At 44.4% G+C, this 11,884-nt stretch overlaps 3 protein-coding genes across 3 annotated transcripts in view; 2 read left to right on the top strand and 1 right to left on the bottom strand.

The window, feature by feature from the left end:
- LOC103977806 (uncharacterized) overlaps positions 1-502 on the bottom strand; it is a 40,961-nt gene extending 40,459 nt beyond the window's left edge. Inside the window, exon 1 of the mRNA XM_009393427.3 lies at positions 338-502. Coding sequence (XP_009391702.2) covers positions 338-415 — 78 coding nt within the window. The 5' untranslated portion in view covers positions 416-502. The remainder of the gene's footprint in view (positions 1-337) is intronic.
- A 1,969-nt stretch (positions 503-2,471) lies between these two features.
- On the top strand, positions 2,472-3,422 carry LOC103978091 (ethylene-responsive transcription factor ABI4-like). The gene has a single exon (XM_009393794.2). The coding sequence runs from the start codon at positions 2,472-2,474 to the stop codon at positions 3,420-3,422; it is 951 nt and encodes a 316-aa protein (XP_009392069.2).
- Positions 3,423-8,926: 5,504 nt separating this feature from the next.
- Positions 8,927-11,473, top strand: LOC103977807 (pyruvate decarboxylase 1). The gene is made up of 6 exons (XM_009393429.3): positions 8,927-9,521; positions 9,648-9,811; positions 9,987-10,637; positions 10,716-10,833; positions 10,924-11,112; positions 11,196-11,473. The coding sequence occupies exons 1-6, from the start codon at positions 8,994-8,996 to the stop codon at positions 11,364-11,366; spliced, it is 1,821 nt and encodes a 606-aa protein (XP_009391704.2). The 5' UTR covers positions 8,927-8,993; the 3' UTR covers positions 11,367-11,473.
- The last annotated feature ends 411 nt before the right edge of the window (positions 11,474-11,884 follow it).

The following is an 11,884-nucleotide window of genomic DNA, read 5'->3' on the forward strand; positions in this document are numbered from 1 at the left end:
GTCCAATTATCACCACCATTTTCGGAAGATTCCAAGAACGATCAATTAGTAAATAATAGGATTCGATATGATCCTTCTCGACACAGTTACGAATCTTTGATTTCTAAGAACAATTTCGGATCCTCCAGCTAATTTAAACAACACAAATCAGCCGTCAAGAATCAGACGAAAACCGAATCTTTAACCGAACAAACGAAAGATCGAGCAATATGAGGAAGAAAGACTTCGCAAATCCAAAAGATGGAGCACAAATTTCAGGGTTGAAGCAATTTTCTTGACATCGCGAGATCTAAAGAGAAAAGAATATCTTCGAAGGACGAGACGGGAAGCAATATACCTCCTCTAGCGTTTCTTCTTCCTCCTCCTCCTCCTCTTCCGCGATTCTTTTGTGCTTCGCATTGCTGGAAGACGCCATCGGCGATTCCCTCCCCCCGACGACCTCCGAGCAGCCAAACAGAACAGGGCGACGAACGAGAGATCTTGAAATAACGGGCAGATCGTCACCCGAGCGCAGAAGAACCGTAACAGCGGTCGACGGTCGGGTCGGCGTTGGATAGTCGTACATATTCGACCCGAACCCGACCCGACCTAACTCGGATCCGAACCAACAGTCAACACGTTGACCAAACTGACCCGCAACAGTAAAGAATTCTCTCAAATAAAATCCGATTTCATGATGACTAATGAAGTCAAACTTTTTAACGACATTTGCTACAAATCGTATTCAATATATTGCGAATTAAACAAACACTTCTCCATGTTTAAAGCGTTCAATGGAGTAAACAAACACTTCTCAAATAAATTATACTTATTCATATAACATATTAAAAATATATATTAATTTATATATAATATATAAAATTATTTTAAAAATATATATTATTCTAGGAGAAATCAAGTTGTCCTTAAAAAATATTAATTTTATATAAAATTATCTTAAATTCATCATAAAACTAAAAAACTTGAGTGATCCTTAAAAATATATTAATTTTATATAAAATTATCTTAAATTACTCAAAAAAATCATTACGCTCGAGTTCACAAAACATATTAAAAACGTATTAATTATATATAAAATTATCCTACATTCATCATAAAAATAAAAAAAGTTTTAGTGATCCTCAAAATTAAATTAATTTTTATATAAAATTTATTATAAATTATCCAAAAAATGCTAAACTTTAATTACCCTCGAGCTATACTCAGAACATATTAAAAAATATTAATTTTTATATAAAAATAATTCTAAATTCATTATAAAACTAATCACAAAATCTTATCTTTCATATTTTCTATTTCCTATATTGTCCTAGTCACACTCCAAATTCAATTAAATTGGGTTCGATCACCTAGCTTATTTTAAAATTAATATTTTTTTATTTTGAAGATGATTTTAAGATAATCAATTATCAAAATTTTGAGAATTCTATTAGAATGTTCTAACAAACACTATAATTTTTATATTATAATAAATTTAGAATAAATTTATATAAAAATTAATATATTATTAATAAATTTTGTGGATCAGTATAATATTATAATCAAGTATAATTTCAGCGTGATATTTTTATTTTTTAATTAATATATGATGGGAGCAAACGAAGGAGGAGAAGGAAAAAGAGGGGGCCGAGGAGTATAAGACAAAGGAGGAGGAAAAGAAGGAGAGAGAAGGGGAGGAAGCAGTAGAGGTGCAGGTGAAATGGAAGGAGGTGGAGTGAGAGGAGGAAGAAGCCAAGGAAGAGGAAGCCAATAATGTGAAAGAGGAGGGGGATGAGGCGATGGAGTGGGAAAAGAAAGAGACGGTAGAGGTGGAGGTGAAGTGAGAGGAGAAGATAGAGGTGGAGTATAAGGGAGATGGAGTGGGAGGAGAAGGGAGAGGAAGAGGAAGCTAAATGGGTGAGGACGAGGGAGAAGCCAATAGGTAGGGGGAGGAGGAGGAGAAAAGTAGAGGGAGATGATGAGGAAAGAGAGAATTTATTGATCTAAATTGATTCGTTAGACTAAACCGTTTTGACCTAAGCCGATTGCCCGATATATATATATATATATATATATATCCAATGCCATCAAGCTCATAAAGCCATACCAATCTGCGAAGTGGCGAGGAGAAATCGCAGAATGAATGCTGAACAATGGAGGCAGCCGAATCGGAAGAGTGAGTACAAAGCACACCCTCAAGGTGTTCGAAAATGGCCGCCAGCAGCAAACCACAGCATGTCTCTTCTCGAGAAAGGGAATCTCGCTTGTCCCAATGCCGCCACCCAGATCGGCCTTCTCTCTTCCATTCCACCAAATGGCATCATGCCACCTTCGCACGACCAGCGTCTCTCTCTGTCTCTCTCTCGTGCATGCGAGCGCTTAGCCATGCAGCAAGTATAGACGGAGCCATCACAGTCCACAGGCGCAGACTTTTTCGTCTCTTTTGGTACCACACAATATATTAATGCTGCTGCTGCATATGACCACCGCCCATGCCGCCCAAAGAGGGCAAGCTCGAGAGAATCCCTCTGCGCTCTTCTCCCATCCCCGAAGCTCTTCGTTCCCCACACAAAGGCGCAGACTACTTCCCGCCGATGGATCATAAGCTCAGTTCTCCAATAGAACAGTACCAGCTCGCTTTTCAATGTCGCTCAAGTGCTACCAGCACCAACACGATCTCTGAGGCGGCCGCCGGTGGGGATGGTCCCACCGCTAGTTCTGGCAGGAAGGGGAAGGGAAAGGGTGGGCCGGAGAACCGGAAGTTCAGGTACCGTGGAGTGCGGCAGCGGAGCTGGGGAAAGTGGGTGGCGGAGATTCGAGAGCCGAGGAAGCGGACCCGCAAGTGGCTGGGGACATTCTCCACTGCTGAGGACGCCGCCAAGGCCTACGACCGGGCGGCGCTCGTCCTCTACGGCCCACGAGCGCAGCTTAACCTCCAAAGACCCTCCACTGCCACAGCCGGCCACCACTTAAACGCCACCGTAACTACCTCCTCCTCGTCTTCCACCACAACTCTCCGGCCGATACTCCCTCGCCCCTCCACCATCCACTTCCCCATACTTCCACACCCCAACATCCCCACTTCTTACACCTACCCGCCGCTGTTCCTTCACGCCGACATGACGAACAGCCCGATCGTGGCCCCGGAGCCCGTAGTGGAGCCGCCAAGTGTGGAGGTCGAAACGGTGGCGGCCGCGTCGGAGCCAGCCATGATGTCGGGCCCTATCCATCCCAGCTTCAGCGATCCGACGGCCTTCAAGGAGATCAACTCTTTCGCCGGGTCAATTACATCGAGCTTCTCACTCTCCTGCCCGCCGGTGATGACGACGGAGAGCTCAGGCTCCGCGCCGCTTGTGTCCTCCCCGTTGTGGGGTTACGACGACTACGATGTCGAGGCTTCGTGCCTGTGGGATGACACCGACCCATTCTTCTTTGACATATGAGTTGGAGGAATTAGGGATTACTTCAGCATGAATGGTTTGATTCCAACAGTGAAAGATTCTTCGATTTAGTATCGTTGTGTTTCCTAGATTCTTTAAAGAATCCTGTTGCCTTATGGTAGTACGGCACAAGGACATCCAAGCTAGGGTTTTGTGATGAATGAAGGACCAATAAAGAAGAAAGGACTGCTGCATGTATGGAGAAACATGCAACACATGGGTAAGCTATTATGTATATACTTCGTTGATTGTTGATCTTTTATCTTTGTTATGTTCATGCATCTATTCTTCCAAATTGTTTTCGTATCCAATGAATGATGCTTCATTCTTTGATTCTTTATGCTGCATCAGTATCGAGTAACGTAGCAGGAATTACAAGAAGATGGAGTTCTTCAATAGCTTTGTGCATTATTACTGTGGCTCTATTTATGCAGATGGAAGGAGGTGAAATTGGAAAGAGAGAGAAATCACACAATAAACATGGTTTATGTCAATGTGTGCACAGTAGAAGATGGTAAGAAACTAAATTGCTGTTTCTGCAAATAAATTATAGGAATTTAATTACTTGTATAGTGGTCTTGTAGTATATATGTAGTTGAGTCTTATAGTAAGATCTCCACTGCTGCAAATCAAGCTTTTACTATATGTAACACAGACATTTCTTTGCATCAACAAGACCTTTGCTCTGAGTTCTTTGATCGGCCTCCACTTCTTCCGTAAGTTTCCAACCTCGTGATCAGATTGAAACCTTCCCTCACCTCAGTCAGTGTGTTCGCGCAACCCTCTCCAATTCTTGTAGGTGTATCTGGCGAGGCTAGGGCTTCCCCCTCCTTGCCACGAGTAATGTATAATTCTGCGTGCTCGGTGGTAATTTAGTCTAGCTGGTCATTTTATGACAAAATGTCGAAAGAGGATAGAAGATACATGGAAAAAGTTCTATTGCATTGAAGTTATGGAAAAAGTTCTATTACATTTAAGTTGTTCTCTCCTTATTTATACAAGTTAACAGGAAGGATTTTCCTCAACAGAATAGAGAGATTTCCTCATACAGTTAGGAAAATCTTATCTGCTATTATGCCCCCGTAAGATGATGCTCGGATACCAATCTTGGATCGATGCAATACCAATCTTGGATAACTTAATCTCGCACAAAATGGAAGTTGATAGCAATATGTTTCATCCAGGAGTGAAACATCGGATTAGCGTACATATAGGTAGCTCCAACATTATCACAATATATTGTAGGAGAGGAATCAATGTTGAGTTCCTTGAGCGGATTTATGACTCAATTTAGTTCTACAGTGACAGTGGCGATGGCACGGTATTCAGCTTCAGTTGTAGACCAAGTAATTGTCTTTTGTTTCTTAGAATTCCAACCGATTGGATTGACACCAAGAAAAATAATATACCCCGATGTGGATGTTCGATCATCAAAGTTATCTACCCAATCGGCATCGACAAAGGCATGAAGATGAAATGGAGAGCGTTTACGAAGAAAGAGACCATGATTGAGGGTCCCCTTAAGATATCGTTTGACTGCAGACCAGTGCATAGTAGATGGCCTTTGCATAAATTGTAATAATTTGTTAACTACAAAGGAGATGTCTAGACGGGTGAGAGCTAAGTACTGTAAGGAGCCAACAACTTGTCGGTATTGAGTGGGCTCCGCATTAGGACTTCCATCAGTTTGAGAGAGCCACTAGTAGAGAGAGGAGTTGTAACTGCATTTGCGTCCCACATGTTTGTTTTTTATAATAAATCTTAAATGTACTTTCTTTGTAAGAGAAAGAGACCGGAAGATATGAATGTAGCTTCGACGCTCAGAAAGTAGTTCAAGGATCCTAGATCTTTAAGCGAGAATCAATCTGCCAACTATTTAATGAATGTTGGAGGAGGAGAAATCTGCAGCAATTAGGTGGAGAAATCTACAACGAGGAGGTGAAGAAATCGTAGTCGACGAAGAGGGCCCAATCGCGGTAACTGACAAGGTAAGGGGATCCCACAATTGTCACCCACCAGTTCTTTCCATTGGGCGACCAAGGAGTCGCTCGACATGGTGGCGAGCCACACGGTAGTGCTTGGCCGCCACCGCATAATACTTACTGGGTCGACATCAGGTTCTACCACTTGTCTGAGCGGGTGGTGCTCGGGAAGCCAGCGGAGGTGTCACAACTAGTGAAGAAGAACTCGGTGCTCTTGATGGGGACACGTTTATGCCGGTAGAGACCGGTCGAGTGGAGATCAGACTGGCGAATGAGGAAGCGGGTCCGATGGGGAAGTTGGTTCATTTCTGCTAGTCATAGGTGCTCAACAAGCCAATCATGTGAGTGATGACATGTGTGGCTTGACATTAGTCTTTTTGCTTATTATATTTTGGTATTTTATCACTTTATATTGATTATTTCATATATATATATATATATATATATATATATATATATATATATATATATATATATATATATATATATATATATATATATATATATATATATATATATATATATATATATATATATATATATATATATATATATATATATTGTGATGTCCTTAAATCTGTATAATGAGAATCGGATCATGATGAGATCATGATAGTGAGACTGATTCATCTTTAAACACATATCATAAATAATCCCTTCGGATTGAGAGAGAAAGAGTTCTCCTGGAGAATTCGATTTGAGCAAGACTCGAGTAAAAATCGTATGAGTATGACAGTATTATGTTTAGTATACGGTCTATGAGATATTAGATGGATGAGAGACTATATGTATATGTTAACTGTGGACATATAGGTCCAATGGATTTGATTCCCCTGTATCGTCTGGGGACTATGACGTAGTGACCTAGTACGTTCGCAGTCGATGAGTCGAGTGAATTATTATAGAGATAATAATTTATTGAGCCAGAAGGAGTTATGATAAGAATGACTCACGGCTAGCTCGATATTGAGCCTAGAGGGTTACCTACATATGGTAGGCATTGCGATAAGTAGAGGTTCAGATATGAGATATCCGTCGAAGCCTCTATCTTATTAGATATCCAATAAGCCACTGAATTATTAGATTTCATGGAAGAGATATAATAAAAGTTCATGAGAGATTATTGGATAGAGATTCACTAATATAAGAGGTTTTGGTAGTTGAATGAAGATCCAATACTCAATAGAGGATAATCCATTAAGGTTAAGTTGATAGTGCTAGTCATATGTGCCCAGCAAGCCAATCACATGAGTGATGACACGTGTGACTTGATACAGAATCTTTTTGCTTATTATATTTTGGCGCATATCACTTTATAACTATTGTATATATGCATATATATATTGTGATGTCATTGGATTTGTGCAATGGGAATCGGATCGTGATGAGATCACGATAATGAGATCGATTCACCTTTAAACACAGATCATAAATAATCCCGGTCATAGGTTATTCGAGAGGGACATCGTGATAACCGGACAGACTGGTGTGCTGTATACCCGTTCATATGATGGATGCAGTTGGTCTCATAGCTGCTCGTGTAGGGACACTAGGAATATAGTACAGGTGCTCATTGGAGAATGAGTTCACTGATTGATCCGCTTACGGAATGCTAGATGGTTGATGATGCCTTATTGTCAGACAGCGATTCCGTAGTTCTAGTGGTGTATCTGGTCCTTAGACTTGAGACACCAAGGATGTCCTGTATGAGTGCTCCACTCTTTGATACCAGACTTATAGGTTTGGCTGTCCCAGATCTAGTACAGCTGGTCATTGGGAGTGGTAGTCGACCTTACGAGGGCTATTGAGTGTCGATAGAGGATCATCCACTCTCGGTGTCATGAGAGGAATATCTCATGTGTTCTTGCTCAGACAAATCCCTGGTCAGGGTCATTCAGGTTGAGAGAGAAAGAGTTCTCCGGGAGAATCCGATTAGAGCGAGACTCGAGTAGAAACCGTATGGGTCTGACAGCACCATGCTCGATATACGATCTCTGGGATATTAGATGGATGAGGGACTATAGGTATACGGTAACTGAGGATAGACATGTCCAATGGATTGGATTCCCCTGTATCGTCTAGGGACTACGACGTAGTGGCCTAGTACATCCGTAATCAATGAGTCAAGTGAATTATTACAGAGATAATAATTCACTAAGTTAGAAGGAGTTCTGACAGGTATAAGTCACGGACAGCTCGATATTGGGCCTAGAGGGTCACACACATATGATAGTCATTGCGATGAGTAGATGTTCGAATATGAGATATCCGACGGAGCCCTTGTCTTATTGGATGCAGATACAATACCCACTAGGGGAGGACCCATTAGGGTTTGACAGGAGACCTCCGCTAGAGAGGAGGACGCTTGATCTCCTTCACCCTCTCCTAAGGATATGCAAGGAAACAAGGATATACGATCTTCCCAACAGATAGGGACCTTTATAAATAGGACATTTAGTGGTTCATAGGCTAGAGTTTTTTGCTTGTCTCTCATATTCTTCTCCCCCTCTCCACCTCAGAGCAGGTCTAGAGTTTTGAGAAGTGTCATCATAGTCATACTTTGTAGATCACCGTTAGAGAGGAGGGCGTTTGATCTCATTCACCATCTCCTAGAGATATGTAAGAATTCAGCGATATACGATCTCCCTTGGACATAATTTGTATTGATATAGTCGATGATGGTCTTGGAGATATCACTGTCTTCCTTAAGATCGTAGTTATGATACCATGTTGAAAAAGGATAGAAGATATAGATTATGAAAGAAGTTTATTGCATGGAAGCTCTGCTTTTCCTATTTATAGATGTTAAGAGGAAGAATTTTTCTAGAGATTTTCTCGAAGAAGAATTCAATATGATTTAGCAAAATGGTAAAAGAAGAATCAACCCCTCTCGTAGATACAACACTGATCAATATAACGGTGAATTGATCTATTTATCCCTAAGAACTCAGTGTTAAGAGTTCTTTGAACCCAGTGATGTGCTAATGGACTTTTGAACTCCGATGCAAAATCCAATGAGATATGGCTGCAACACGTATCTTATGGCAGCCACCACCACCTTCTCGTACAATCCAGGCTTCGTCCCCAAAACCACTGCATGGAATTCGTGCATGGTTTCTGCCCACCGCCTGTCCCGTCGCTTCCACGCACTCGCCATCGCTCTCATCAGACAGTGACCGGCTATCAATCACCCTCGCACGAATCGTCGATCCGATTGTAGTGGGAGGGTATCGTCACCGCCCCGACCGAGTCGTTCACCGATCGGACGGCTCCGTGCGGTGGTCACGTGAACTCCGCCGGTGGCACCACGTTTCCCCACACACCACCAACGGTTTCGTTATTCCGCGAGCTGAACCCTTTCGACTACCCAACTTCGTACCTTCCTCGGCAACACTTTGGGGCCCATGATGGGGCCAGCCATATAGAGCGATCAGAAGTCCGGTCGGTGTGACGGGTTCGAAGGAATTAGATCAAAATCGCCTTTTTTTTTCCTCGTATAAATGCTCGAAGACACGTCAACGAAGCAGAGACACAAAAATTAGTTCTTGGAATTACAGAGAGAGAATTCCACACACTTGCGATACAATCGGTGATGGATACTAAGATCGGATCGGTTGATGCGGCGGCGGAGACGACGGCCAACGGCGTCGTGGGCTGCCCGCCGGTGAAACCCTGCTGCCCCGTCGCGCCCGCCGCACCGACCACGGCGGGGCCCGCGGATGCCACACTCGGGCGCCACATCGCCCGCCGCCTCGTCCAGGTGGGTGCCCTCGACGTCTTCTCCGTGCCCGGCGACTTCAACCTCACCCTCCTCGATCACCTCATCGCCGAGCCGGGACTCCGCCTCGTGGGATGCTGTAACGAACTCAACGCCGGGTACGCCGCTGACGGGTACGCCCGCGCCCGCGGGGTCGGCGCCTGCGTCGTGACCTTCACTGTCGGCGGGCTCAGTGTGCTCAACGCCATCGCCGGCGCGTACAGCGAGAACCTCCCCGTTATCTGCATCGTAGGAGGGCCTAACTCCAACGACTACGGCACGAACCGCATCCTCCACCACACCATCGGCCTCTCGGACTTCAGCCAGGAGCTCCGGTGCTTCCAGACCGTCACCTGCTTCCAGGTATTCATCTTTCCGAAACCCAATCGCCTTTTTCTTGAGGGGGGCAGAAAAATCCGGTCTTTTGCTCGTTTAGGGCTAGAAAGTTTGAATCTTGCAACTCATTCGATCTATATGTTCTGAACGTAGGCGGTGGTGAACAACCTGGAGGACGCTCACGAGCTCATTGATACTGCGATCTCCACCGCTCTCAAGGAGAGCAAGCCCGTCTATATCAGTATCGGCTGCAATCTCCCCGGCATTCCTCATCCCACCTTCAGTCGTGAACCCGTGCCGTTCTTCCTCTCCCCCAGGTGAGCATCTCATCAACGCTCTTTTTTCTTTTGTTGTTCCAGATGATAAATCGTCCTGCCATTTCCCTCCGTTATGTTTGCAATGGAATAAATATTAGGTTTTAGGGAACTTAGTGGGGTTTCCTGGTAGCTGTGACAAGCATTTCTGATGAGTGTTGATGGTTGCGACTGTTAGAATAAGCAATCAGATGGGTATGGAGGCTGCGGTCGAGGCCACGGCACAGTTCTTGAACAAGGCCGTGAAGCCGGTCTTGGTGGGCGGCCCCAAAATCCGGGTCGCCAAGGCCGGGAAGGCCTTCGTGGAACTCGCTGACGCCTGCGGGTATCCCATCGCCGTGATGCCGTCGGCCAAGGGTCTCGTGCCGGAGCAGCACCCTAGGTTCATCGGCACCTACTGGGGCGCCGTGAGCACTGCCTTCTGTGCTGAGATTGTGGAGTCGGCCGACGCCTACCTCTTTGCGGGCCCAATCTTCAACGACTACAGCTCGGTCGGCTACTCCCTCCTCCTAAAAAAAGAGAAGGCCATCGTCGTCCAGCCTGAGCGGGTGGTGGTCGCAAATGGGCCGGCGTTTGGGTGCATTCTCATGAAAGACTTCCTCCAGGCGCTCGCGAAAAGGCTCAAGATGAACACAACTGCATGCGAGAACTACCGCAGGATCTTTGTACCTGAGGGGCAGCCATTGGAGTGCCAGCCCAAGGAGCCTTTGAGGGTCAATGTGCTCTTCAAGCACATTCAGAAGATGCTGTCGGAGAAGACCGCGGTGATCGCCGAGACAGGGGACTCGTGGTTCAACTGCCAGAAGCTGAAACTGCCGGATGGCTGTGGGTAGGTTCAGGGAAATGTTTGCCTAATTCTATGTTCTTGTGGTGGTTGCTGACAATTAAGCTATTCTTCCATTTGTAGATATGAGTTCCAAATGCAGTATGGATCGATCGGTTGGTCCGTCGGGGCGACTCTGGGATATGCTCAGGCCGCAAAAGATAAGCGTGTGATCGCTTGCATTGGCGATGGTAGCTTCCAGGTATCACCTTTAAATCAATTGACTGAGGATCACATCTAAGATTATGATTGAGCTCTGGGATTCTGATTCATGTCTCTCCGTGTGCTTAAGGTCACGGCCCAGGATGTGTCGACGATGCTGAGGAGCGGCCAGAACAGCATCATTTTCCTTATAAACAATGGTGGGTACACCATTGAGGTTGAGATCCATGACGGTCCTTACAATGTCATCAAGAACTGGAACTACACTGGTTTTGTGGATGCCATCCACAATGGCGAGGGCAATTGCTGGACCACAAAGGCGAGCAGAGTCTCCTTGTATAATCACTCTGCAATTGCACCAGTTTTGGGTTTGAGTGTAACCTGTGGTTTGTATATATGCAGGTAACATGCGAGGAGGAGCTGAAGGAGGCAATTGAGAAGGTGATGGGACCGAAGAAGGATTGCCTGTGTTTCATAGAGGTGATAGTGCACAAGGATGATACCAGCAAAGAGCTTCTCGAGTGGGGCTCCAGGGTTTCAGCTGCCAACAGCAGGCCACCAAACCCTCAGTGATCTTATGTGAAATAGTCTGAATAATGTAGCTACTTTTGACAGTCCCTTTAGTTACTGAGATAGTTTCTCTTTTAATACACTATTGCGAATACCGATCTTTCATCTTATCGACATGTCGATGGTGACTTGGTTTTGGTTCTTCGGTTGACAGAGATGCTTTCTTTCTTGATGAAACTTCAACGTTGAGAGCATCAAACTTAGTTTGGTGCTGGATCTGGTGGTATTGTTTCGCAACTGTGTGGGTGAGTGAGATATTATTATGTTTGATCTTGTGCTTTAAAATCAACCTAACAAGTGAACTTCCAGACATTTGCAGCTCTGTGTGTATTGGTTCAATGTGAATCTTTTGATTCTTGTCTGTAAGCTTTTGTGTTGAAACCTTGGTTTTTGGCTGTTCAGTGTGCACTTACTATGCCATGATGATTTGTCTTTGTATCTCAAGTGTTTTCTGCTCAGAGCTCTTTTATCCCACAAGCTTGCTTCTTTATTTCCCTCAAGGTTTTCTAATTTCTTCTCTA

This window comes from Musa acuminata, chromosome BXJ2-3, assembly GCF_036884655.1.
Source record: "Musa acuminata AAA Group cultivar baxijiao chromosome BXJ2-3, Cavendish_Baxijiao_AAA, whole genome shotgun sequence".
In the NCBI taxonomy this organism is placed as follows: domain Eukaryota; kingdom Viridiplantae; phylum Streptophyta; class Magnoliopsida; order Zingiberales; family Musaceae; genus Musa; species Musa acuminata.

Bases quoted from the DNA above. Each gene is read 5' to 3' on its own strand.
- LOC103978091 (XM_009393794.2), top strand. From the start codon at position 2,472: ATGCCGCCCAAAGAGGGCAAGCTCGAGAGAATCCCTCTGCGCTCTTCT.
- LOC103977807 (XM_009393429.3), top strand. From the start codon at position 8,994: ATGGATACTAAGATCGGATCGGTTGATGCGGCGGCGGAGACGACGGCC. The intron at 10,834-10,923 runs GTATCACCTTTA...CGTGTGCTTAAG, and splicing joins TTGGCGATGGTAGCTTCCAG to GTCACGGCCCAGGATGTGTC. The intron at 11,113-11,195 runs GCGAGCAGAGTC...GTATATATGCAG, and splicing joins GCAATTGCTGGACCACAAAG to GTAACATGCGAGGAGGAGCT.